The sequence below is a fragment of the Bombus fervidus genome, chromosome 9, assembly GCF_041682495.2.
Source record: "Bombus fervidus isolate BK054 chromosome 9, iyBomFerv1, whole genome shotgun sequence".
Classification (NCBI taxonomy): domain Eukaryota; kingdom Metazoa; phylum Arthropoda; class Insecta; order Hymenoptera; family Apidae; genus Bombus; species Bombus fervidus.
The window spans coordinates 8,186,030-8,213,744 of record NC_091525.1 but is presented as its reverse complement, the minus strand read 5'-3'; the positions used below and the strand labels follow the sequence as shown (position 1 = coordinate 8,213,744).

The 27,715-nt window shown below is 31.0% G+C and overlaps 3 protein-coding genes and 1 long non-coding RNA gene across 16 annotated transcripts; 2 read left to right on the top strand and 2 right to left on the bottom strand.

Annotated features, from left to right (window-relative positions):
• Window positions 1-730: 730 nt before the first annotated feature.
• Wnk (Wnk kinase) lies at window positions 731-17,738 on the bottom strand. Of its 9 annotated transcripts, none has more exons than XM_072010675.1 (22): window positions 17,497-17,738; window positions 16,829-17,123; window positions 14,542-15,107; window positions 14,251-14,390; window positions 12,652-12,913; window positions 12,297-12,567; window positions 11,063-12,213; window positions 10,823-10,995; window positions 10,362-10,740; window positions 8,321-10,245; window positions 8,018-8,246; window positions 7,740-7,937; window positions 7,248-7,322; window positions 4,362-6,565; window positions 3,835-4,282; window positions 3,632-3,763; window positions 3,143-3,544; window positions 2,900-3,059; window positions 2,742-2,827; window positions 2,598-2,665; window positions 2,343-2,515; window positions 731-2,230 (listed from the first exon to the last, which is right to left on the bottom strand). In XM_072010675.1, exons 3-22 carry the CDS (start codon window positions 14,773-14,775, stop codon window positions 1,554-1,556), a joined length of 9,387 nt encoding a protein of 3,128 aa, XP_071866776.1. In that variant the 5' UTR covers window positions 14,776-15,107; window positions 16,829-17,123; window positions 17,497-17,738; the 3' UTR covers window positions 731-1,553. The 9 variants fall into 9 exon arrangements, with proteins under 9 accessions (XP_071866776.1, XP_071866780.1, XP_071866782.1 ...); XM_072010679.1 differs by having other exon boundaries at window positions 2,900-3,056; XM_072010681.1 differs by having other exon boundaries at window positions 2,900-3,005.
• Window positions 12,896-14,227, top strand: LOC139990985 (uncharacterized). Its single transcript, XR_011800717.1, has 2 exons — window positions 12,896-13,030; window positions 13,066-14,227. It is a non-coding gene; the product is annotated as an uncharacterized lncRNA (long non-coding RNA).
• A 138-nt stretch (window positions 17,739-17,876) lies between the features above and the next one.
• LOC139990981 (hippocampus abundant transcript 1 protein) lies at window positions 17,877-26,491 on the top strand. Of its 5 annotated transcripts, none has more exons than XM_072010692.1 (8): window positions 17,877-18,179; window positions 21,173-21,397; window positions 21,619-22,020; window positions 22,098-22,319; window positions 22,516-22,799; window positions 22,941-23,244; window positions 23,320-23,574; window positions 23,947-26,491. In XM_072010692.1, the coding sequence occupies exons 2-7, from the start codon at window positions 21,263-21,265 to the stop codon at window positions 23,539-23,541; spliced, it is 1,569 nt and encodes a 522-aa protein (XP_071866793.1). In that variant the 5' UTR covers window positions 17,877-18,179; window positions 21,173-21,262; the 3' UTR covers window positions 23,542-23,574; window positions 23,947-26,491. The 5 variants fall into 5 exon arrangements, with proteins under 5 accessions (XP_071866793.1, XP_071866792.1, XP_071866789.1 ...); XM_072010691.1 differs by having other exon boundaries at window positions 17,878-18,179; window positions 23,320-23,455; XM_072010688.1 differs by having other exon boundaries at window positions 17,878-18,179; window positions 23,320-23,476.
• Tbc1d7 (TBC1 domain family member 7) lies at window positions 26,231-27,679 on the bottom strand. Its single transcript, XM_072010694.1, has 5 exons — window positions 27,538-27,679; window positions 27,075-27,424; window positions 26,696-26,980; window positions 26,493-26,622; window positions 26,231-26,413 (listed from the first exon to the last, which is right to left on the bottom strand). Exons 1-5 carry the CDS (start codon window positions 27,577-27,579, stop codon window positions 26,327-26,329), a joined length of 894 nt encoding a protein of 297 aa, XP_071866795.1. The 5' UTR covers window positions 27,580-27,679; the 3' UTR covers window positions 26,231-26,326.
• Window positions 27,680-27,715: the final 36 nt, after the last annotated feature.

Genomic DNA, 27,715 nt, shown 5'->3' with positions numbered 1-27,715 from the left:
ATTAACTGGATTTAAAGTTATAATTATATTTTCTCCCAAATAAAGTGCAAAACGAAATAACGGAATTATGGTATGCAAAACTTAGAAATAAAACATATGTCTATATGAAACAATTGAGTGTAATTTAATATAATATCATGATCAAGTATCAATAACTTGGAAATTACAAGAAAAAACTTCATATTCAAAATTTTAAAATAGTTTTCGAAATTCTAATACTGATAATAATAAATTCATGCTTAAAGCAGTAATAAATCGCAACATTAAAAACGACGCGAACTGCAATTATTTGAACGAAATAAAGATAACATTATAATCACCGATAAACAGCAGTAATATTTGTAGTTATACAAATAAGCTATTCTTAACTATATTGCAAAATGCAATATGTGATAGCACAGATGAAAATTTAAAATATGTTTTTTGGGATGTAACACAAGCACTAGATTATTTTATTTTTGATATTGTTAAAACATGTATGAATTTCATACATATGTCATGTCCCTATTGAGCTTCTTTTTTTCTTAATTAGATTCTCAATATCTGTGATGATTACCATTATTTTCATCACCATTTTATCAGAAATTGAAGTGCTAAATAACAAAAATTCCTAAAATATTCAAAGGAATGGATTGTGCAAATGTATTTCAGAACGTATTGTAAATGAAATGCCAATTCAAATGAAATAAACTTCGATAAATTAAATATGCAATAATAAAAATATTCACAATCAAGTCTAAAAAAGATAATAGTTGATATAATATTAGATAAGATACATGAAACTGCTAACTAGTAACACATGACTTTTTTTTTAATTGAAATAGGTAAAATCGCTAGAAATACATTAAAGCATAACAGTGACTATATTAATCATATTTCTTCTCTGTCTGACTCCTGCAATCACATCCATGCACACGTAAACATACATTCTCTCTCCAAAGCATTCAGTATACATTAACAGTTATACATATATATCGAGCAGAATGGCTGTACGCCATCATTTGTAAGACTAGCTGAGGCCTGTACTAATGTGGACTGTGCTATCAATAAATTGAGAGCAGAAAAAGTCTTTTAATAAGCATTTTCACTAAAGAAGGATATTTACTACAATAAGATATAAGCACAGTACATGTAAAGGCCTCTATCCTCAATTTCAATATTTTATTTCTTTTTCTTTCCTATGTTTTTTTTTGTCCAGAAGCTTAATTCGTTCATTCAAAATATTCTCCGTGTACGAATTGAGAGTTTTAATTTTGCTGTGAGGCACATATCAAATAATTAATATGCTGACGCACAGATAATGAGAATATTTTAGCGATACGCACGGATGTTACAATATCAAATACATCCTAAATACTTTCATTCGCATCTCCTCGCATACATATCCACGAAGACGAGGGTAGCAATACGTATTAGCAAAACTATAATAGAATAACAATTGTAATAATGCATGATTCTCATACTAGTAGATGAGGGCAACACGTTTAAATAAAGAATGTATTACGAAAATGAGTAAATCGAAAAATATAGATCATAACCTGCTGAAGATTACGTTATTGATCGGTATGGGAAGGTGGAGCTGTTGAATTGTCAACATTTGCGGCGTGCAAAGGTTCTGCCGGCGGTGTACCGTCATGAGAATTTCCTATATGTGGGGTAGCTGGTGTAGCTGGCTGCGACTGAGACGTTCCACCAGAAGGAGCGTATATTAGCCGATAACCAGCTGGTAAAAAGAAACCGCCATGTGGTGTACAACTAAATGTTTGAAAATTTGATAATGTTTGATTATCATGATACTGGATGTAACCTCCACTTCCCGTTGAACTTGATATCGGTATAGGTGTAACTAAGGATCCAGTAGAGGATACTGCGATATTTGTTCCATCTGGTAATATAGGCGTGAACTGATATTGCGTTGAATTTATAATTGTCGGATTATGTGCTGGCTCTAGAGATTCGGTTAGTTCACTTGTATAACTAGTAGGTTGTTGAGTAGACACGTTTTGCATAGTTTCAGAAGGCACTACTGGAATTGGAATAACATAAGCGTGTGGTATTCCAGTTGCCGTCTGTTGTGGTTGTAGTTGCAAAGGAGTTTGCTTCAATTTCTGCATAGCTAATCGTAATGTTTCATCGGTATCTGGATAATTACTCGGAGCTTTTTGTAAAGGAGTTTGGGGCGTTGTGTTAAACATTAAATAGTCTTCTGTACCTGGAAGTCTAGTTTGTCCTGTTAGGAAAAGAATTATGTCATTACAATGGACGATGAAATATAATAAAATTGAAATGGGATGTATAAAATAGTTGTTTAAAGTTACTTAAAGTAACTATTAATTACTAACCTGGCACACTAGTCGTAACAGTATGATAAAGCACTGGATGATGTTGATGGTGATGTTGATGAAGTACACTTGCTTGCTGTTGCTGTTGAATTAATAGCTGTAATTGATGCTGTTGAAATCGTTCCAATTCTTCTCTATGTCTTCTTTGTAGGGATTCCAATTCCATAGTTTGCCTGTATATATACGGAAGTAAAAGAAGTTAATTTTTAATTATTATAAAATTGTAAGATGAAATTTTTATAGATGTAAACCTACTTTTTTATAAGCAATTGATATTCTTCACTTGGTGTTAATGTCCAAAATCTCTCATCTTTTTCTGTTTGCTATAAATAAAATTAACAGTTGGATTAATGGCGCATAAATTAATTAAACATATACTTAGTGAAGCTATGTATTTACTTCTACAACAGGAGCATTAATAGGCTGAGTAATTTGCGTAGGTGGAAGAGAACCCTCACGGCTGTGAGTTATTTGTACTGGTGTACCTGTAATTCATGAATATTTAATTTTTAAATATTTCTAAATGTATCTATTTTATTGATCTTTAGAATACTTACCCTGTGTGTCATCTATATGATAAACCTTTGAATCTTCTGTTTGATTTTTTGACATATCGGTATGTTGTTGAATCGGTGTAGCAGCATTACTAGGAGGACCTGCGACCTTGGAAACCACGAATCTTGATATTTTTCTAACAGGTTGTGTTGTACTAACCTTCTATTAAAATTAGTTAGTTATTTTTCGAAAACGCTCGTTGAAAATACCGAAATTTGCTATACTTAAATATACTCTATATGTACCTCGGAAACATTTTCTTGAGATTCTATTTGCACCGGAGTGTTCGTATCAGAGCGTGATGTAAAGACACTGGGAGTAACGGTAGCAACAGGTACAGCAGTTACAGGTGGAACAGTAGTCAATAAACTTTGAGTAGACTGTAACGATGGTTGCAGCTGAATAGAACCAACGGACGACGGCGGAACAGAACTGATGGATACAGGCGGTGTTAAAGGTTGTGGAGAAGCTGTTGCTGGAATTGATCCTCTGTGAATTTTTGCTAATTCTTGTTCTAATTCTTGGAGACGAGATCCCGGTCTTTGGGTTCGAACTTTTATACTCTCTTTACTCGGACTCATAGTTTCAGACCCTACAGGAGCCCCTCCAAGTGTTGGAGTTGGACTATCGAGAGAGCAATCTACATGCTGAACATAAGAAAATTTTATATTTTCATTTTATTAATTTGAATCTTTCAAGACAAATGTATATGACGTTCTTAACGTCAAACTTACAGTTTGAGAAAGCGTAAGTTGTTGAATTGAGCTTTCTTGAGTTAAAACAGAACTTTCCACACTTGTTGGAACATTTGAATCAGTCAAGTTTGTAGTTGACTGTATCGTAGTCTGAGGTGATAGAGGACCTTGCTATGTATTTATCATATTATTAATACAAAATACAAAAAAATTTAATTCTTTATATTTTTTAAATTACTTACTATGCCATGTGTAGTGGAAATTGGCATGCCAATATTAACAAGTTTCTGTTGTAAAGAATGCATGTAAGCATCATATCCACCTATTATCTGGTGATTATGAGGAGTAGCTGGATAACTTATAGGAGGTGTGCCTACATTAAGCGCTTCGGACGGCTGACTTGTTAATTGAACAAGCTTTTGATGGAGATCTGCTATTGTTTGTGGACCTGTTCCACCCAGAACACTAGTTCCAGTAGTCGTATCTGAGACTTTATCTAGCGAATTCTGTTGACTAAGCTTTCGATGTTGTTGCTGCTGTTGGTGTTGCTGCTGCTGCTGTTGTTGTTGCAATGTTTGATTTTGTGTAAATAATACCGAATCTACAGATTCAACGATCGTGTGTTCAGGAGTTACATCATGGCTAGAGCTTTCGTTCTCCAATAATAAAGGACATTCAGAACTTGTACGCCTAATATATAGACAAAATAAATTAATGTATAAACATACCTGTATTAAATATTTGGCAATATTATATATACTATACATACCCAGCTGAATTAGCTTCTTGAGCTTCTGTTTCGGATACTTTTCCTAAGAGTTGTTGATCAGGGAGCTTTAAATGAAACTGAGATTGATCGGAAGAAATGCAACTTTCTACATTTTGAATTTCTTGTATAACGTGTTGTGGGATAGTTTGTTGCGATTGTGGTTGAATCTGTTGAATATGTCTGATTGACACAGATTGCTGTATAATATTTTGATTCATAGAAGCAGCCCATTTGCTCTGTTGAAAATTTTGTTGTGCCATTTGTAACTGAGGGTCGATCTGATGGGTTGCATTCAGTTGCATTGTTTGCTGCAGAGGTATTTGAGCTTGATGAGGTTGTTGACTAAATTGAAACGTTTGTGAAATTCCTTGCTGTGTTGTGTTCACTTGATAATTGTGTTGTAATTGCGGTTGCAGTTGTATTTGACTTGCTTCTGGTTGAATAGGTTGAAAATACTGTTCAGACTGGAGAGTAGGTTTATATTCGAGTATTGTAGTTCCTGGGATATTTACAGCTTGGCTTGGTTCGTGGGTAGTTAAACAATGAGGAGTTACAGATTTCGATTTCGGGTTCGAAAGTATATTTGCTAAATTTTGTGCTAAATCTGGAAGCGTTGATGAAACTTCTTTAGTTTTAAGTGTAACTTTAGGAGCAATCTCTACAGTGACAGTTTGATGGGCAGGAACTGAAACAGGTACAGATACATTTGCTGGGACAGTCACTGTAGCTTGAGGTGCTGTTTGAAGCTGTTGGATTGGTTCCAAAACAGTCTGTGGTAAAGGAGTGATATTTGATCCATCTGGTTGAGAAATAAATTGTACATGCTGTGTTTGGGGCATCGATAAATTGGGCATGATCATTGTTTGCTTCTTATCGTCCGTCATATTAGTAATTTCCGAAATTTGGGAATCCGTAGACATGTTCGATGTTGTAGAAATATTAGAAATCCTGCGGTTTCTTTCATCCATGATTGTGGCTGGTTGTAATTGTGGAATATGTCTAGGAAGTATCACATATTGTTGATGTTGTTGCGGTATTTGTTGATGTTGAAATTGTTGCAATGGTCGTTGAGCTTGCATTTGTCCCTGATGCTGATGTTCAGGCTGAATGTGCATTTGCGCTATACTTTGTTGTATAGGAATTTGTTGTTGCTGTAATAGAATATTGCATGGCATAGATTGATTTTGATATTGTCCTGATATATTGATTCCGCTCGATGCAACTTGAGTTTGTGGGTCCTTTTGTGGCATGGCTACGTTTTGAGATACAACTTGTACCTGTTGAGGCGATTGATGCGTTATTGCTGATCCTGGAACCATTACATTTTGTTGACTAGATTGCACAGCACTAACATTCTGTTGCATTTGTGATATGGGTAGGATTGCTTGCCCTTGTACAGTACTTTGAAGAGTAATTGATTGTTGTACCGGTTGTTGAATTGTTTGAACAGTGTCTACTTGTTCTGCGATACATTGAGGATTTTGCGTAACGATTTCGATATTAGATTTTTCAGGAACCATAGCTTGTGCTTCTAAAACATTCACTTCTAGATCATCGTGTTTTACTTGCCCCTCATCAATTGTATTTGATTGCGATAATGAACTAGGCTGAGTTGTTAATACGTTAGATTTATCTGTATTTTCTACAGAAGTAGATCCTCCCTCTTCACTTGTAACAATCTTCTGTTCAACTACAGGGCTAACTAAAAAACGAGAAATTTTTCGTGCTGGAGGTGGCGCAGTTAATGTAGCTACTTCTGCAGCTGTGGCATCAAAATGTGTCTCTTTATTCGTTTCTTTCTCTTGTTCCATTGCATCTTGAACGACGGATTCTTTAGATTTTTCATTTATTTGATTTACAGTCGAATCAGTTATTTGACTTTGGATATAAGTTGATTTAGTTGTTTCATCTTTAAGTATACTTTGCGCGTCTAACACTGTGTCTGCTGTTGCAGAAACTATGGTTTCCTGAGTTGGATCAGTGGGATCGCTTGGTAAATTAGTCGGTGTTAATGTATCCGTATTTTGTGTAGAGGTTGATGATCTTCTGGATGCTTCAGCTGATGTGTTTTCAGGACCCATTTGGCTATCAGGCGTTTGCACATTTTGTTGCTTATCCATGGAGGTGGAGCCCGTAATGTGAGAAAGAATTTGATCAATCGGTAATAATTTGGTAGGTGTAGAAGTATTGGAAGTTTCGTCTCTCTGGAATCATACAAAAAATAATTATCTAGCTATCAAAGTTTACCTTTTACCAATAAAATAATTACAATGCACGTAAACAAAACCAAATAGCGGCATAAATGAAATAATTATTGCAAAATACAGTTATATAAGTTGGTTACAGTTATACTAAGTATATTTAAAATAAATTAAAAAAGGGAAATACAAATAGGTATTTTTAATAATGAATGCATATCTTAAAATACTATTATGTTACAAAAAAATCTGTTTAAATAAGTACAATTTCATTCATTTTTAAAGAATGCTGTATGAATGTTGTTTGTTATTTTATATATATAGGATTCTCTTATATATAAATATATTGTAATATACTGCTAATAGAAATTATAATCTTCATAAAAGAGTGAATTTTCCTGAAAAATTTTCAAGTAAAAATTAAATATAATATATAATTAAGAATAAATATATAAAAATTAAAGTATAAACTACGTCCTGGCCATAGTCTAACCATTATGTTATACGAATTGCCTATAGGAGGATTTTAATATGCAGGAAATGTCGTCATATAATATTGCTGTACTTCAAAAGATACACAAATGTCCGAACACAATGTATCATGAATCAAAAAGGATGCACAAACGTCCACGATTATACGATGAAATACAGGAAACAGGATAAGGTATAGAGGGGACGATGAACTCACCGAACGGTGTCTACGATGGATTTTGTACGACGATCGGTGGCTGCTTTGACGAGTTAGCGAGCCATGTCTCACCTGCTGCGTCCAAAACGATACACACCAATTATACCTTGGAGGTACACCCTTGTGTTTTTTTTATGGGATCACGAGATATACATCTCGAGCGTAACCACAACGTTATTTTAATATGAAATATATAAGAAACATGGTTCTATTATTTCAAGAAAACAACTTACAACAAGCAAAATAGTCCTATGATATGCATTATGGACTTTTGTGTATCAGGTTCTTAAGTAATAATACTAATGACAATGATTTTTGTTAAAAACTTCTATTTCAAAATTTATTTCTATTTGTTTCTCTGATAAAAAAACAGAAAAAAAGAAAAAAAAAGAAAACGAATTTCCTTTGTAGATAAATTGTATAAATTTCATTATATTCGTAGTATATTAATATCTATAAAACAAATTGAAAAAACGGAAAGAAAACCATTACCTTAGCTGTATCAAGACTGTGGTCACGATCTCTAGGCCGACGACTCGTGACTGGACTACCACCGGCAGATTGATCTGGTGGACCATGTGCTACTAAAGGTAAAGCCCGTGTAGGATCCAAACGTAATTGTTTAACGATATCTTCTATCAATTCAACGAACGTTTCACATTGAGATTGTGGCAATAAATTTTCAGCAACCTGAAGATAATAAGAATAGAATAATAATAAAAATTTTGAAGATAAAAATATTGACATATAAAATTCTATTATTTACTTACCAGGTTATTAGCAATGTCAGTAGGTACCATATCATCTCTATCGAATTTAAATGTCACAGTTTTTTGTTTGCTGGTATCTAACTGACATTCAACAATCATTGATTGCCCCTCATTACTACTTACAGATAAAACTGTTAATTTGATACCAGGCTTTTTACGTTTCGTACCGGATCTTTTTACTCTAGATCTTTCGGATGAAGTGACATTCTCTGCACTTTCTTGATTTATTCTATATAAACAAAATATTGGTCAGTTTTTTAAACAATATTTATTTAAAGAATTATTGAAATTTCATATATTTACCCTTCATTTGGCATCGCTGCTTGAGATGTGCTTATGTTAGACACGTTAGAGACATTTCCTTGATCCTGAATAGTAGGCGGTACGTCTGTTGGCAAAGATTGCACAGAATCCATTGTATCTTGTTTAGATAAAGAAGATCTTTCTGTGTTAGAACATAGCTGTTCTGTGTTTGAAATAAAATGCTGTTGTTGCTGAGACACTGTTGTTGATGGCACAGAAATCCCAGATGATATGGGTACAGAAGTAGGGATACTAGAACTTTGCGAATATTTCATTTGAACTAAGACATTTTGTTGAGACTGAGATTGATGTCCACTGTTCGAAATAAGAGTAGGTGCACTTTGCATATTTGGAATTGTTGATGTTATTGTATTTTGTATATGAGTCGCTGATGACGTGCTCTGAAGATTTAGACCAGTTGGTACAGATGCTTGCACTTGTCCTGGCTGTGGTTGCATGTAAGGCTGTGAAGTTGGAGGTGCTGTATTCTGAGGGATACTTGGATGAGAATAAATTTGGGCTGTAGGCTGGTTGGATGATAAAATCTCTACATGGCCAGAGGAACTTGAGCTGGCATATGAATGATACACTTGTTGAGATATATTTTGCTGATATAGGGGTTGCGTACTGTATCCTGAGGTTCCTGTCGTATTCTGCTGATAGTACTGCTGATTTTGAACATGCTGTATTTGCGGTTGAGAATATTGCACTTGTGGAGGTTGCGATATTTGCTGATGCATATGTTGGGGTTGTGATAAAATTTGTATCTGTGCTTGTTGTATTTGATGACCCATCTGTTGCGGCACATTCATTTGATTCAGTTGTATGTACTGTTGTTGCTGATGCAAATGTTGCTGTTGTTGTATTTGTTGAGATACTGGAGGAAATTGTGGTTGAGTCTGTACAGTTTGAGGGGTAGAGCATTGTGAAGAAGTAGCAGTTAAATTTTGCGTAACATGCTGAGGAAATTGTTGTGGCTGTTGTTGTTGCTGTTGATATTGTTGTTGTGGCTGTTGTTGTTGCTGTTGATATTGTTGTTGTGGCTGTTGTTGTTGCTGTTGATATTGTTGTTGTGGCTGTTGTTGTTGCTGTTGATATTGTTGTTGTAACTGTTGTTGATATTGCTGTTGTTGGTACTGCACTTGCTGCTGTGAAACCTGAGTCACTTGTTGCATTTGTTGTGCTTGCTGTGGCTGAACAACAGACGTTTGTTGCTGCATTAATGGTTGCTGTTGAACCAATTGGACTTGTTGTGGTTGTAAATTGTGTTGCTGAGGTTGTTGTGCAGCAGTTTGCATTTGTTGTTGTTGTTGCAAAGGTATTTGATTCTGTTGCAACTGCATTTGTACTTGACCTTGCATTTGGATGCTCATATTTGATTGCATCTGTTGTTGTTGCTGTTGCAATTGCATTTGTTGAAGTAATAATTGTTGCTGTAACAAATTTTCATTGGTTGTATTAGCACTATCCGCTTCTCGATCTAAACGTTCCTTTTCTTCTTTGGCTTTACGTTCTTCTCTCTCTCGTAACAAAGTGCTGATTTGCGATTTTAACATTTTTGCTACAGCCTTGACATCTTCCTCAAGTATAAGGCTAGATTTAGCCATTTCTGAGGCTACTTCTTCTGCATTATCAGTTTGAATGTCAAAATCAAACTGTATCGCCTCGTTCTCTTTATGTTTGTTAGTACGTTTCTTGGGATCCAACACTCGAAGTCGGAATTCAACACGCGATAATTCCGCATCTGCTACGGCTGAATCTCTTGAAACCATTTCTAATTTTAAGCCAACATCGTCCGCAAAAAATTCGTGATTTAAAAGATCTTTAACTAAAGGCCGTTCTTCTTTTTTCAATCGAATGCACATTTCTATAATCTCACGTACTTCTGGATTTTCCACTTTATCGTAACTTTGCGGCTTTACACCCTGCGTATAATACAAACATTATTTAATATGTTGTTTGACACGTTGAATAAAAATGAATACTATATAAAAAATAAAAAGTTCAGTAAAATTTGAGTTTACGTCATTAAATAATTTACCGATACTACGCGTTTATATATTTGTGCCGGTCCAGTACATTCTGAATATGGATATTCACTAGTAGCCATTTCAAGCATACACATTCCAAACGCATAAACGTCAACGGATTCATCGTAATGTTCTTCATACATTTCTGGTGCCATAAATTCGGGTGTTCCAATAACACTTTTTGCAAAACTCCTGTTTTTAAGAGTAGCAAGTCCCAAATCGCCAATTTTTACACTTCCTGTGGTACCAGTAATAAAGATATTGTCACATTTTAAATCACGATGAATAATTGGTGGTGACCTCGAATGCAAGAAACTAAGGCCTTTCAAAATTTGTCGACACCAAGATTTTACAACTTTTGGATTAATTTTTTTAAATCGTCTTAGATACCTATATGGAATTGTATAATAATTTAGAATTATAATTATAATATTAGAAATTTTTAAAATTTTTCATGAGTTTAAAAACGTACGTTTTCAAGGTTCCTGAAGTCATAAGTTCAGTGACTAGCACAATATATTTTCTACGTGTAAGTGTAACTTCCCAATAGTCATAAAACCTGACAATATTTGGGTGTTGTAAACCTTTCAACATTTCTGCTTCCTCTCGAAATCTTAATCTTTCCGTCTTATTTAATTTTTTTTCCTAAAAGTTATAATTATATACAAATCAGTTTAAAAGTAATACAAACATTCAATTACATATCTCTGACCTGCAATTCACACCAAGCAACAGCTACACCAGTTTGAGTATCCAGACCTCTATATACAGTCTTAAAGCTGCCTCTACCAATTTCTTCTTCAAATTTTAAAAATCTACCATCTGGTGATATACCTATAGCCTTTTCTTCATCATCATCATCTTCAACAGTTTGCACTTTAACTTTCATCAATAAATTTCGTACTTCTTCCATAGCCATTGTTTTCTGTGTTAATTTTTCATCTGCTTTAAAATTTTCATCAAGTAAAGGACCAATAAATCCTTCCACTGCTTCTTCTTGCACGACTTCCTTTTCTTTTTCTTCCTTTACCATCTTGGTTTCGTCTTGGGTGTTTGTATCCTTGACATTCTTCAACTCAGTATCTAATGGTGGTACTTTACCTAATTTACTTAGAGATTCATGAAGCGCTTGAGTAGCAACAATATCACTGATACTGGTGCCATTATCATCTTCATCATATATCGTCACTTCTTCTTCTACTTCTCTTTGCGCATCTATATCCTTAATCTCAGTTTCCACAATTTCTTCTGACACTTTTGATGTTACAAATCTTGAGCTTTTTACCATTTCTTCACTTTGTTGCATGTCATTTTTATCATCTATCACATTTTTCTCAGAATTTTTAGTTAAGTCTTCATTCTCTGCAATATTAGTAGATTTCGGCTCTTCGTTAGACGTTTTCCGTTTGGTTTTTTCGTTATTTTTATTAGCTGTTGAACTCATGGATGTTTCTGTGGACGAACTTGTATTTATATTTTTTTCCATATTTATTCCTTTTAAATTTTTGCTATTGTGTTGCTCAATCATCTTTTCTGCAACATATTTGTTTCTAGATTTTATATTGCTGGATTTCGTACTTGTGGAAGAAGTGGAAATTATTTTTTGCTTATTCTGTGTACTTATTTCTTCGTCGATACTATTTGCCGATATTTTTTTTATAATATTCGAAGTTTTAGAAGATTCGAAACATTCTAATGTAGACGTCTTTTCTTCGTTGGAATCTAGTGATCCTTTTTTGTCTGATGGGTTTCGTGAGGAATCAGCACCTTCTTTACTAATATTGTATTCCACACTCGTTTCATCTTCGTCCGATTTTTTTGATTTCAATCGACTAAGTGGTGTTGAAGGTGTGGAACTGGATCCTGTACATAAAAACGAACTTCGTAGTAAAATCTGTAAAACGTTCTATATACAAAAATTGTTGCTGAATGCAAGTATAAAATACCTGGCACATTGAACACATTTTCTGTTGCTGTAATAGCTTCCTCTGCATCGCTAAAACTGCGATCATTTTCATGATCTAAAGATGGTGAATTGAGATTCCGAGATGATGATTTTTCACAAATTCGTAACGCAGATAAAACTTTCTTTTTAGAAGAAGGTGAGCTACTGGCGACTCCGTTACTTGTTATCGATAATGAATCCGTATGATCAGCCCTTTGTGTCCGCACTTGCTTTTTGCAAATTGGTGTAGAGGAACGGCTTAGATTTGATGTCTAAGAAAATAGATAAAAACATAAAATTTATAGTTATATGAAAATACTACTTAGATATAAAATATCTTTTGTTTTCTAATATACCTTTCTATCTCCAGAACTATGAGCACTAGTGCCAGCTTGTGAGACAATAGATAATTTTCTTTGGCGTTTGTGATTATGTGTGTGATTATGAATTCTTTGAGTGGTTACAACTGAGCAAGGACCTACTCCTTCTTGAGAGGCTAAGTGGCCCACTGCCAGACTAATCCCACTCTGATTACCGCTACCTCCACTGGCCACCAGCTTTGGACATAAACTTGACAGGCCACTTCCCCCTGAAGATTGTTGTCTATTTGTCTCATACCTAAAACATTATTAAATATACTACATAATTATTACACCATATTTCCTTTTCTTTTCGTTAAATTCTTCTTTTAAATATTATTTTCTTTAATAAAAAAAGACAAAGTTTAAATTTTACGTTTAAATCATATAATTATATATATTTCAATTTAGATATAAAGTATGTAGAAAGCTTATATTTTGTAATACAAAATATAAATACAAACTATAGCAGAAAGTATGATTACACCAATTCGAAGTCATATTTGTCATCATGAAATGTTTCATGTATTACATTGTGTTTTATGAATATGATAAAAATTGGAAAATGTTACACACACACACATATTTTGCAATCAAATACCTTTTATTATATAACTATGAAGAATAGTAAATCTAAATTAAGAAATTAATGTTTAGCCTCATCTGTACTAAATGTACTCGTATGTACACGTCAGCCATGAAATCGTTATATTATATAATATTGAAATGCTATGAATAATGGTTTGAAGTACTACTTAATCTTAAAGGAAGCAAAAGTATGAAAAATGTTTGAAAAATAAATTTAAGATATACACAATCTATAATAATGATAAAAATTCCAAAACATAAAAAGATAAATCAATAGTTGTTGATAAATTATTATTTTTTCTTGAACGTTTAAGTGACAATAAATAATAATTGAATAGTTCTATGTTGCAGTATGACAATAATGTAAATCATGTAATTACTAACCTTTGAGTACCTATAAAATTTCATACTTGAAGTTCAGGGTCAGTAATTCTGAAAATATTTATACTTTTATACTTTATTTATACCTTTCCTGGTGAAATTTTCTAATTTCATGTGGAAAAAAATTTCTTGATTAGATTTTATAGTACTTCAGCATTCACTAATTTTTCAACTAATTTTAGCACATAAAATATTTTAGTTAATATATTTTTCTAAAGTAATGTTTCTTAAAGATTGTAATAATTTCAATATGTACATGTACAGTACAGATGAGATATACAAAAAATTCCTGTGCATGTGTAGTTTTAGTATTTAATATATTATTATAGTTTGTTATATTCAGTAATTTAAAAATTCAAAATTAGAGGTACACAAACACTCCGTTCCTTAGAGACATGTTTCAGATTATGTATTGTAATAGAATAATTATTTAGAAAACGGAATCTGTAAAATAGTATATTAAAGAACAATCTTTATAAAGTGCATTCCAAATTAAACATATACATATATATTGAACATGTATAGTTAAATGAAAAGCAAAGAATGAATTACAGCAAAGAAATTAAATGACAGAAGATAAAAAATGACAATGTAAGAAGCATGATTTTGATACAGACATCATTATACCTGTCCTGCCTGCTGTGGCCAGATGAGAGGAATCCACGCACTGTATTGCCTATAGCTGCTCTCTTTTTAATTTCTTTCTTCCGTTCTCTGTACCCACCAGATCCAGTCTCCACTTGATCTTGACGACTATTTCTATCTGCCTGTAATCAATACACTAGTATTATAATCCTCAATGTAATAATAAATAAGTGTGCACAGAGATATTAACAATGTTCAATAAATTTGCAAAATTAACAACATGAATATAAAAAGATAAAATATAAATCTAAAACTAATTTATGAGAAGTTTACCTTAATACTTAAAAGCTTTATATTCAAATTAGTACTTGTGCTTGTTGGAACTGGACTTAGATCACACCTTACTCTTCTGTGTGATTTCTCAACAATTGGTGGATCTTCCTCTAATTCCAACTGATTTCCAATTGTAAAAGAACGACTCTGTGTTAACAAAATATCTTCCGTATTATGTTCCCGACTAGTGCCAACCGAACTCACTGCCTTGTTTTCATTGCAGCATCTCGGCATTGCACATAACCAACGTATGAAAGAATTCACTTTATAAAAATCCTTGTCTTCTATTTTATATATATGTACATATATATTTATATATATATATAAATTTTTATATATATATATATATTTTCTCTCCCAGTTTGATTTAGATAAAGATTTTTAGAAAAACGGTATCTTTAATTAACTTTATCTTTCAAATTATAAAATACTGGATGCATTTATATAAGTGCACAGAGTATGTGGTTCTTATATTCATCACAGATCTTTTCCTCCTTTCTTTACCAAATATACTCTGTTACTTCAATTTCTTAATAAATATTTAATACCAAAGAAGTTAAATGATTCTGGAAACAGAAAAAATATTGATATTAATAATAGTAACTAATAATAATAATAAAATATTAATGACAAAAACTTCATAAATAAATGAAGAATTTATTTTGTTTATAATAATATCCATTCTTTATAGGAAAAATTGACTGCGATAATATCTTTATTATAATTTATATTTTTTATAAAATGAAACAAATTTTTTAATTTTGAGGTTCTGATTGAATATTATATAAATATTTCATTTATCTTTTAACTTATCTTTAATTTTTAATTCAACATAAATTTTCAAAATAGATTGGTGATTTTAAAGTATATTTTGATTTAATATTATATATATTAAAAAATAATTTACTATTTCAAGCAAGCTATACATTTACTTTGTTTATAAGTTATAAATATTGTTTATTATTAATGGTTCAAAGTAATAATACACATGTATTGTGAGTAAAATATAATTTAAAATTAATATTTGTCATATATAATAAACATCTTTTTTACGTTATTCTATTTAAATATTTTATATGACATACTTTAAATATTAATAAATATGTATGTTTATCTCATTATGTTCATCATTATAATTTTATTGTAATTTTAAATAATGTTAATAATTTATCAGTGTTTGCACTAAATGCGAATTAATAATTTTATTAAAATAATTTTATATTATATATGTACATCATACCATATGTTAAATGCAGGAATAATTTACAAATTATTCGAGTAACGAATATGCAAAAATCTACAAGCGAAGTAAATTGTTTATTTAAAAAAGGAATAAAAAACAAAATTGGAACTACATAGAAGAACATTTTGTGATAGAAATAGAATTCTATCAATAAAGCTTGAATTAATCTATTTTACAGAGGGCAGAATTGCATGTGTGTATTAGTCCTTCTGGTTTCACTATAATCCCTACTTTGCAAACAGTTTTATATACCGGACGGATTATATAAATTTAACAACATCAATAGTCTAATGTTGATCATGTCGACTGCCAATAAATGTGAGGACAGCCGATCTCAGAATTAGTGATTTAGATATACTAAATATATCGTCTAGACAATATTTCGTTATTTATTAATAAATCGAACACTTATGTATTTATTATTACTTATGAATTTCGTAAACTTGTTCAACGAAATAACTGCAAGAAGTATTAATAATTTGAAATAAAGAGATTGAACATGAACAGGTGGGGAATAAAATTTACTTCGTTAAATATTGCAGTATGTTGTCAAGCATCGTGGAACAGTCACTTGAAAAATGTTGACAGTATATAGCAAGTAGCAGGTCTTACGTATATACTGTGATATACGTATCTCACGGACACACCGTTACAATGCATGCCAAACACATGCGTATTAAGGGGTGAAGAGGAAGTACCACACACATATACCGCAAATCAAATAAATGCACACATTCGTACGCGCGCATATAGTCAAGACCACCAAAGAGATAATGTGACATCTATCCCAAAAATATCGCGTCAGTGCATATTTTACACATTGTCTGGCGGCGAATAGCTTCGAGACCTATGAATAAATTCGAATCTTTTCATTCTCTATGAACGTCACCGATTTATCCATGATTTTTGTCTGATAAAATACATGGGGAAGACAAGCAAGTATACTTGTCATGCGGAGATGCGTGAATAACAATATCTACTTAAAATTAGCGGTTTCGTACGGATATATAAGATATTTGTTCAGTTATATGATTGTTTCATTACCTCAGATATCGACCCGATCATATTAGCTTCGCGACGCACTGACAAACAGCACTCGTAATTTTTTAGTCAGCCGGTACTCACATTTGTGATGTAGAAAATCATCCGACTACACCCAAATAACCACCATTTTCTTTCACTGAGTAATGCGCACTCTCGCGGTGCTATGCGTCAACAATGATCAAGTTATAAATTTATGCTGCGTACACACCAATCACGTTTATGTTATCATATAACACCGAATGATCATTGAGAATTGTTTTTGTAGGTTTTATTTTCTTGATAACCATTCTCTTACCTACGATTCAGTGTTTTATTCAATAATTTATTCTATGTATGTAACACTAATCATTGAAAATTTGTTCTTATAGGTTTTATTCTTTTTAATAACGTTTACTTACGATTGAATGTTTTATTAATTAATTTTTTATATATTTATTTCTTCTTGTAAAATCTTTTAATTAATTAAAACAAATTTATAATGGACTTATTTCGTATATTATACACTTTTTGATTACTTTAAGTGTTTGTATAATGTGTATATATATATATATATATATATATATATATATATATATGTATATCCATTTACATACTTAAAATATTTTACACAATAAAAACGTCACATAAAAAAACTAAAATATCTAAAGAATTAAGTATAATTTACGTACAGGAAAATACGTATCTAATTAGTGCAGGAATTGCGTGATGCACACATGCAGTAGAGTACACTACTACTGTATATATGATATTTAAAACGAATCCTCCACAGATGGTAAAATTGTTTCAATTCAGACTTCTATGAAATTTGTATGACATAAAGACACGTTAAAATTAATGAAAACATTTTCGTCGAGCATCGAGCAACTTTTATTTTTTCACACGCATTAATCTCGATACGAGACTATGCATTAATATGCAACCCGAAACTTGATATTTATTTAGATGGGAATGTATTAAGAAAATTTTCTTGTGTCACTGCTAGGTAGCACCATTGTCGCGCGCAATTTCTATGCTACACTTTCGATTCTATATTCATTCTAGAACATATTGCATTTGCCTGATGTAGTCTGTAGTAGTCTGCGGACATGGTTAACTGTCGTTTGTAGCATTATGTAGAATACGATTACAAAGGTCGACTTAAAAGCTAATAACGCTTGTTTGTGTCCGTGTGAGGCTTTAACCAGAAAAAATGACTCGCACAGTGTCATCGAATTTTTAGGAATTAATGAAATTGAAAAAACGGAAGAGTCTGTGCGCGCAGTGCGTGAATATGCCCGCCAAGGTCTCAAAGAAGGTCGTGGGCATGATCGTACGAAGCCGAAAATTCATTATTAAGGATGGGGTCATTACGGTACTGAAACATATTCAGTTTAATACCTATTAGATTTTTAAGTTACACCTTCATCTTTTTCTATATATGTTTTCGATGATTTCGCATCGAAAGTAAGTACGTTTTCGTTTCGGTGCATGACAAACTCTTAACGACGAATTTACTTTGTGTTTATCTTCTACCAAGTAGTGCGATAATAGTGGATTTAATGATTAAAATGTTTCGCAAAACGCGACTTCGACTCATTCAACTTATTCTCAGAAACAATAGGTACGAAAGTTATGTGAGTTTTAGCGTAATTGCATTGTAATTATAATACTGACACATGGCTGAATCTTTATTCATTCTTTATACATTATATATTAGTAAAATTCATTTTCACATAGAGGATTGTTATAAAATACAATTAACACGTTTTTCATAGAAAGTTTTGAATTTTTCTTCAAAGTACAATGAACTTTGTATGCCTTTATTTCAATCCTGTATCTCTTATGATTTTTGTTTCTTAACTGGTCAGGAAGATACTAATTGTAATATATGGTAATATCAATAATAATCTTGTTAACAGTTAAATATAATGTATATTAAACTATTTAAACTTCTGTTCATTTCTAGTACTTTATAATTAATGAGGTACTTAGAACCTGCAACCAGCTTCTTTGTTTCATTTGTTAATTTCCTAATGTAGCTTACAATGTTTTTCTGGTATGAAATATATAATAGTACTACAATTCTTTCAAATATACTACATTTTATTTAGAATATTATTCAACATTATTTTATAATTGTAAAATTAATTTTATTTAAATTATACCAATTTTCTATTTCTTTTTATTCCTTTTGATTAATTTCTTTTTATGACTAATTAGAATTAGCTAAAATAGAAGCTTCATTGCTATCTTTTATAATACAAAAAGGATAAATTATATCCTGCAAAGTTTATGAAAAACTATTATAATATAATGCTTTTATTTTATATTCGATATATTGTTGTTACTGTTTGTGATAAAGTATTAAATCAAAAATATATTTCAATATTATACAATACACAGTACAAAGAAATAAACGATTAAATATTTAATTTCAAAATAAATGTACTTGTACAAACAATATAATAACCTATAAATTCTTTATGCTTTACACTAGAAATATATATCTTAAATGAATATAGGAAAATGTTTTATGTTTTTAAAACACTGTAGTTATTGAAATAATAAATCACTTCAAACTATTAAAATGTAACATATCATTATGATCATGATTTTTCAAGGAAAACATAAAGCGCATGTTCGTGAAAATAAATGTATTTTATCTTGGTTTGCAATATTTCTGCCTTTTATTAGAATTGAATTAAATTGTTAGTTTCTTTTTATTAGAGTATTATTATATATGTACAGGTCCTTCGAATAATATCGTACTTGCGCATATTGATCAGCTTCCAGTAATATGTAGTTGATAAAAACAACTAAGCTTTTCGTACACGAAACAAGCAATGAGAAAAAGACTATGTAAAATTTTTCAAAGTTAGACCGTTTTTCGTTCCCAAGCGTATTATTATAAATATACGACGAACGAATTATCGGTTCGTTACTAAATTTTTAGGTTAGATTCAATCTGAAGCTATGACGAAAGAACAGCTACTATGATAAAAAGTGGGGGGTTTGGTGGAAGAGTTGCAATGCAGTGATTCAGGTTTTTCTTCAAAAAGTTTCTAATAATTCTATTGAAAAATATAAGAGTGGACAGTAAAAAGATCAGGAAATTATTAAATAGATATGTGGTTTCAAGAATCTTAAGTGAAGAGGTGTTGACAATAACTTATAGTACCAAGAAATATTAAATACGGGACGAGTTACTCCACCTCGATCTGTCAGTCTTTATTACCGATCATACCATTTTTTAATGCACTTTAATATAATACTGTGACTTGTACAAGTTTTACGAAAAGTTGGAATGTCGATGAATATTTCGTGTGACAGTTTCCGATGATACAAAAATCGCATGACATTATACTAAATGATAGTTTTATTATGAAAAACTTCGTCGCACTGTCAGATAACAAATCGAATCATGTTTGACGAAAACATTACAGTTTTTCCTAAAAAAGGAGAACAGTTTAAGAAGAAATGTTTAAATGATACTACATAAAAAGAAAGAAATCCTGGAAATTTTAAGAAATTTAATCTGTCAACAATGTAGTGCTTTTTAAACCAGCTGCCCTTAATAGCTACAGACTACAATATGTGATAAGAGAATCCGAATGTTTTGAAAATCCTGTATACAGATAGAAGAGTATATTTTTAAGATGGTCATACACAGATATTTTGTTCAATGTTAATGATTTTAGCACAATATTTTATGTACATAAAGAATTTTGTGTCTTTATATTGCTGAGAAATGTAAAAAGAGAAACAAAGAAAAGTACACTTTGTATGGATGGGAAAAAATACATAAAATTGACCAAAAATAAAAGCAATGATACTAAAGAATATTTGTAAAATTGTTTAAATGATGAAGATCCAGTTATAATAGTGAATAGATCATACTATGTATTTCTTATATAGTTTTTAACTTTTTGTTAATGGCACAAATTATGATAATAACAGATTAGTATTAATGAAAATAAGAAAGAAGCTTGTTGCAATTAATAACTCAATTATTTTATATGTATATAATTGAGGATAATACAATCTCTATACAAATCATAAGACAAGCAAAGATTGTATCTTACTAGGAAAAATGATATTTGTGATATAACAAAATATATCTATCTATCTATCTATCTATATATATATATATATATGTATATATATATATACGTAGAATTTAAAACTAAATATATTAGAAAAATATTCACAAGGAAATGCAATAAAAATAGAGCTTTCAATTAGAATTAACACATAAATGTAATTAAGAAAGAACTCAGTAATAATCAATAATTATTCGTGAAGATTAGGTTGAATATTTGGAAATAAAAAATTGATATGATGCTAAGTCAAGGTTATTCATTACAGTATTATATGGATCTGAACAACTGATAAGTGAAATATTGATAGAATCATAAGTATGGAAAGAAATATATATAGTAATACTTCTTAGGGGTCATGCCCCCTGGGGCAAAAGGTGGAGCAGAGGGCCTGGGCCCCTCCTGTTCTGAAATTCACAACAGCCAAGAACATGCTATTGCTAAACTCACACCTTCTCTTACATTTGCTCAGCAATGCTACAGACATCTTAAGGTCAGCTGTCACAATTTGCAAAGTGCTTATAGTTCTTGATAAATCCAAAGAAACTTTTGATATTGTACTTTTGTAAAAATGATCTTTTTATTGTTTCATATTTATTGGGTATAGCAAATAGATATCATGGCTGCTTATGAACTGTGTATACATACATTAGTAGTATACACACATTTTGCATACAAAGAATATTTATATATTTTATTATTTTTGTTTTACAGAGTTCCGGTATAGGAGAGGCAAGTGTGTACCATGCTCTGGTTGTAATATTTTTGGAATTTTTTGCATGGGGTTTATTAACCATGCCTGTTATTTCTGTATTAAATATTACATTTCCAAATCATACGTTCCTGATGAATGGTTTGATAATGGGCATTAAAGGAATCTTATCATTTCTTTCTGCACCATTAATTGGTGCCTTGTCTGATGTATGGGGTCGAAAATTCTTTCTACTCATCACAGTAGCCTTCACATGTGCACCGATTCCTCTAATGAGCATTAATACATGGTGGTTCTTTGCTATGATCTCCATCAGTGGTGTCTTTGCTTGCACATTTTCAGTGGTGTTTGCATATGTTGCTGATGTTACTGAGGAACATCAAAGATCTCCAGCATATGGTTTAGTAAGTATTTTATTACAAAATTTATTATATAATTTATAGTATTTTATACCATTTTCTTCATAAGTTTATTTTATTAGGTATCTGCAACTTTTGCTGCAAGTATGGTAATAAGCCCAGCATTGGGAGATTATGTCATGAAAGTGTATGGAGAAAATCTTGTAGTTGCATTAGCAACAGCTATTGCAGTGTTGGATGTGTTTTTTATATTAGTGGCTGTACCTGAAAGTTTGCCTGAAAAAGCTCGTCCACCAGCACCTATTTCTTGGGAGCAGGCAGACCCCTTTGCTTATCTTGGAAAGGTAATTTGAAATATCATATATAAAAGTGGAATCGACCCAAATTACTAAATTTATATTTAAAAATAGATATTTTCACTATTTTAGAAGTTTTTTTACTCTATTTTAAATAGGATATTTAAATTAATTGAAGATACTTATCTTTATTTGACATAATAATAATTAAAATTAAAATATTAATATAATTTTGATATTTTAGGTTGGCAAAGATCACACTATTTTAATGTTGTGTATTACTGTGTTCCTGAGCTATCTTCCTGAAGCAGGACAGTATAGTTGTATATTTGTCTACTTGACTAAGGTTATGGGATTTACTGCTTTAATGGTAGCATTTTTTATTGCTGTGGTTGGAATTTTAAGCGTTGGCGCTCAAACTCTCTTGGGCGTTTTGATAAAGACACTTGGCAGTAAACATACTATAATGTTAGGCCTTCTATTTGAGATGTTACAACTCATGTGGTTTGGCTTCGGTTCACAAACATGGTAATTTTTTCTTGTTCATGCTTACAAACTTTTAATTTCTGAAGTAAAATTTCAGTAAGACATTACTTATATTCTATTACAACTTGGTTTTAATAAAAATAGAATTTTATGAATTCTATTAGATATTTCTGTAATTTTAAGGATGATGTGGGCAGCTGGAGTGCTTGCTGCTGTGTCAAGTATTACATATCCTGCAATCTCTGCGTTTATATCCATGCATTCTGATGCAGATAAACAAGGTTTGGTACAAGGCATGGTAACCGGAATGCGTGGATTATGTAATGGTCTAGGGCCAGCAATGTTTGGAGTAATCTTTTATCTTTTTCGCGTTGATCTCAACGACAATTCTCCTTCCCTTCCTGCAAGGCCATCTCCATTAGATGAAAATAACAAAACAGGAACTGCCACGCAACATCTTGATATTATGCCACAAATAGTAACCCAGGTAGATTTGATTAAAAGTTAAGATGTAATTATAGTTAAATTGATATAAGTACTGCAACAAAATCTATATTTTCAGCTTGTACCAGGACCACCATTTGTGTTTGGTGCATTACTTGTGATATGTGCATTACTAGTAGCTGCATTTATACCTGAATCAAACACAATGTCAACTGGTCCATTACATCATCCATCCACCTCCCGGAGGCTCTCCGGTAAATACGCATATCAGAAATGTACGTTAAAGGTTGTCAGTTATGTTAAAATTCAGATGTATTTTTGGTGGTGGATTTTATTGTAAGTCAATTTGGATAACAATAGTAGCTGAACGATGGTACAGTAAAATATGAAGATTGTATATCAATTTTATAAAAAGGGATATCATAGTAATCTTCGGATAAGTAATCGGGAAATGGATTTGTTCGTAGTTAATTTATTAAAATTGGATTTTCTCTTTAATAGATTTCGTTCTTTACTAGCTGTTTCTCACTAACAAGACTTAAATCTTTTATTAACATCACGCTTAACGTATAAGCAATGTGATCGCTTATCCGGAAATTATTATCTTAGCTATTAATATAATTAAAATACATCTATATTTTATATAACATATATGTAACTCATAAAAAATGTCTTGTATGTTATACACACATGTGTGCACACGTTTATATATATATGGTTATATTAAGTTTTGCTATGATTTAAGGTTTATCCTTGGATGTACATTATGAGGGAGACAAATTGGGAAGCGGGAAAGGAAAAATAGGACCGCTGTCACCTCTAGTCGACAATTGCAACTCTGCTGCTCTATAGCTATTGTAAAAACTAAGACGAGCTACAAGAAAGAAGAGGGACAAGTACCTTTGTGATAAAACTCTATCTTTAGAGAAACGGTTACTATCAAGTGCACCTACTACACAAAGACTTTAAAAAAGCTGTCTATATTGTATTATATTATATCTTTAAGTCAATAACTGAAGTTATCTTAGGATTATCAATCCACTTAATGTTTAGGTTACGAAAAATTTTACAAACAGTGCTGTTTTAATGACATTTAGGTTGAGCTAAACATTAAGTTCGATCATTTTAGGTATATTTTGTTATATAAAAAGTTAAAATTTTACATTTAAAAAGAAAAGGAGATTGTAATATTATCTTGTACCAAGTACCGGACACCTCATTCATTCATTCATTCTGATTCATTTATCAGTGACTCCTGGTTTGTGTAGCTTGCCAATGCATAAAATGGTAAAACGAATGAAAGTTGTAACCAGTATTTTTACTAGACTTATAACGTAAAAACTCTAACTTTTTATGTAAAAACTTTTTTTATGATGCATGTTATTCATCGCTTATTAGGATCACATAAGGGGCAACAATTTTGTATAATTTAGGCAAGAGCACCTGTTACTTTGATCACCAGCATTATAAATTTTCAGTTTAGGATATTTTCTGACATTTTTGAATTGTCTTTGGAAAACAAAATCTTATTTATTTGCGGATGTACTTTGTCTCATTTTTCATGCATTCCTTTGTTTTAAGCATACCTTTGAATTAACGAAGAAAGAAGAGTGCAATAGTCGCGAAAAAATGGAAAGACGTTGTAAATGAAACTTTACGTAGTTGAAATAGAGAATAAGTTTCCAATCGCATATAATACCTAGTAAGAGTTAGCTGATGTTTGTAAAGTACATTAACTATCTTTTTTGCATAAATATTTATTTTAATAATTAGACATCAACAGAATGAATTCAATGGCCTTAATCAGAAAGAAAAAAAGAAACAATTTATATGAAATTATACTTTGCCATTTGAAGGCAATGGTAGATTTTGATCAAGAATGTTATGAACATTATTAGTCGAATGCTGACAGCGTTACTCAAACGTTAAAATGTGCATGTTATAAATTGGAGTCATTGATGTTAACAAAATACAATAGTGTAGTGTATTTGTGCATTTTACTTGTACTTTGAAAGAATTAATGTCTGCGGAATTATATGTGCATTGCCATAGCCCACATAACTCTCTGAATTTGAAATCAACATTATTTAGAATAAATTTCCATGTTGCGTTAAAATTTGCATAATACTATATTTGTTTTATAACAAATGTAAGACTACTTCGATATATTCGAAATGAAATTAGCTTTATTGTTCATAATTTTATTCAGTATATATGAAATTATAACTGTCATTTGTTACGAGATAATTCACGATAAAAGAGGATGCTCAAATCCCATCGAAAACCAAAGAACGACTTAGTAGCAGACATCCTATTCAAGAGTTGTAATATTAGAAAACATTAGGAACTCATGAAATTATGGTGCAATGCGTGAGCAAAAAATAAAATTTTGTATGATCTCACTTTTCTCCAAGAATGCTATTTTTTAAATCAGAAAAAATGTAAATAAATCATCATATATGATTTCTTTTGTAAAAATTTGAAAGAGAGGCTAATCAATTCATATGAAATCTTAACCCCATCAGTACTATTTTGTTGTTTGAAATTACTTTGGTATTGAGGAAGTGCTATACATATCTTTTTATATCTCTTTGTTAAGGTAAGTTGTGGAATAAAATTCCACTAAAAATGCACAACATAAATATATATGACAAGATTATTATATCTGATGATAAAAAAATATGTAAAACAAATTTTGAGAATATATGATAACTTATTTGTGTTAAATTTCTTGGAGAATATAAGTATAACATGCAATAATTTTATATTTCTGCTTGATTTGAAAGTTATTTATTAAAGTTTGCTCTTACACACAGAAGTACATCAACACTGTTGTAATGTAACATTGCAAAACAAACAAAAGTCACAGTATAAAAAACAAAGTCCAGTTTAAGACTTAACACCTCAATAAAGTAAGTAATTGTATATGTACAATGTATGATGGATGCATTAATAAAATAATTATTTTTAAAATATAAGGAAACATGTTCTATAGACATACAAATATTTATATTTTAAAAAATTAATGGTTAAAGTTAGAAGTTACTTTATACTTTATAATTTATAATATAATTGTTTTGATACAATTTTGTTCATAAGAGGAAGATTTTAATTTCTTAAATAGTTTATGAAATAGTTGTCAGTGTTGAACCACTCTGTTGCCAAGATTCAATTGCTTTGTTAACAATTACTTCAGATGTTTCTTCTGTTATCTAGAATAAAAATATGTGCTTATAAACAATTGTTATAATTCATACTGGTATAAATAAACATATATAGATATTTCCATACATTGGCAATAGTATCCAAAATACCATCTATATTTTCACATCTCAATAAAAGTCTTCTTAAAGTTGTTAAGGTGACTACAGTGACAAAGATTAAGGTTCTATATGCACCTACAGCTATTTTATCCCATATTCTGTAATAAATAGATCATTTTTTACAATTATATATTTTTTATTTTTTATTTAAAGTATATTAAATATATATACTTTGCTATAGAACCATTAGATATTGTTCCTGCAAAGCATGAAGAAAACCAAATGTCATATGGAATATTGTAAAGTGCTTCTATTTTAATAAGATGCTTGTACAATTCTGGATCTTCTCTCTCTAACAAGGTATAAGTGCATTCTTGTAATCTACTGATTTCTTTATGAAATTTTTGTACTTGATCTAAAAGTCCACATAATATCCAATATGTGTCTACTAACTTTTCCTCATATGAATCTATGTCAACAATGTGCCATAATGTTTCAGCCAATCTATTCATAGCTCTAAAGAAAATAAATATAATTATCAATGAGACAATAATTTAATAGATTATAATTAATAGCTACATTTAACAAAATATGAGACCAATGTTGATACCTGTGTAAGGGAACTTCTAATTGAGTATTCATGTCAAGTTTTGCTCTTCTAGTGCGCAATAACCACATAGTAAGGAGCATTAAATGAGGTTTTGTATAATCATCCAAAATCTTTGTAACTTTTAAAGCTTTTTGTAGATCTTGAAATTCTGCTTTTCTCTGACTTATTATAAATTTATGACTATCTATATAAATTGGTATCACATCCAATAACACTTTCCAAAGAAAGTTTCTATATTTAGTAGGAACCGTAAATCGCAAGCAGAATTGTTTCAGTTTTGCTTTATCCAAAGGACGCTCTTTAAGTAATATTTCTAAAGACCTTTTCTCTTCGACACTACGAAATCCCACCTATATTTTAATTATATACTTGATTAATCACATTCATAATTAGTGTTCTATTATTGATAACCTAAGCGATAAGAAATGTTACTAATACAAATATTTCACGTAAAAATGCATACTTTTTCATAATAAGACGAGCGAAAATTTCGTTCATCAGCCATCTTCTAATTAATAAATTTCAGAATTGATATACTATTATTTGATACTTAGGAAACACAAAGGCTTTATAAATTATTTTCACACATCTTCCTTGAATTTAAATGTTAACATTAATTTACAAATTTATTTCTTACTACA

Excerpts from the sequence above, each read along its gene's own strand:
- LOC139990981 (XM_072010688.1), top strand. The coding sequence starts at position 21,263 with ATGCCCCCTGGGGCAAAAGGTGGAGCAGAGGGCCTGGGCCCCTCCTGT. Across the intron at positions 22,320-22,515 it reads CCTTTGCTTATCTTGGAAAG|GTTGGCAAAGATCACACTAT; the intron begins GTAATTTGAAAT and ends TTGATATTTTAG. Across the intron at positions 23,245-23,319 it reads TGCCACAAATAGTAACCCAG|CTTGTACCAGGACCACCATT; the intron begins GTAGATTTGATT and ends CTATATTTTCAG.
- Tbc1d7 (XM_072010694.1), bottom strand. The coding sequence starts at position 27,579 with ATGGCTGATGAACGAAATTTTCGCTCGTCTTATTATGAAAAA. Across the intron at positions 27,425-27,537 it reads GCTCGTCTTATTATGAAAAA|GTGGGATTTCGTAGTGTCGA; the intron begins GTATGCATTTTT and ends ATTAAAATATAG. Across the intron at positions 26,414-26,492 it reads TTTTGGATACTATTGCCAAT|ATAACAGAAGAAACATCTGA; the intron begins GTATGGAAATAT and ends TTTTTATTCTAG.
- Wnk (XM_072010675.1), bottom strand. The coding sequence starts at position 14,775 with ATGCCGAGATGCTGCAATGAAAACAAGGCAGTGAGTTCGGTTGGCACT. Across the intron at positions 8,247-8,320 it reads GCAGCGATGCCAAATGAAGG|AATAAATCAAGAAAGTGCAG; the intron begins GTAAATATATGA and ends TTGTTTATATAG. Across the intron at positions 3,545-3,631 it reads AACTTACGCTTTCTCAAACT|CATGTAGATTGCTCTCTCGA; the intron begins GTAAGTTTGACG and ends TCTTATGTTCAG.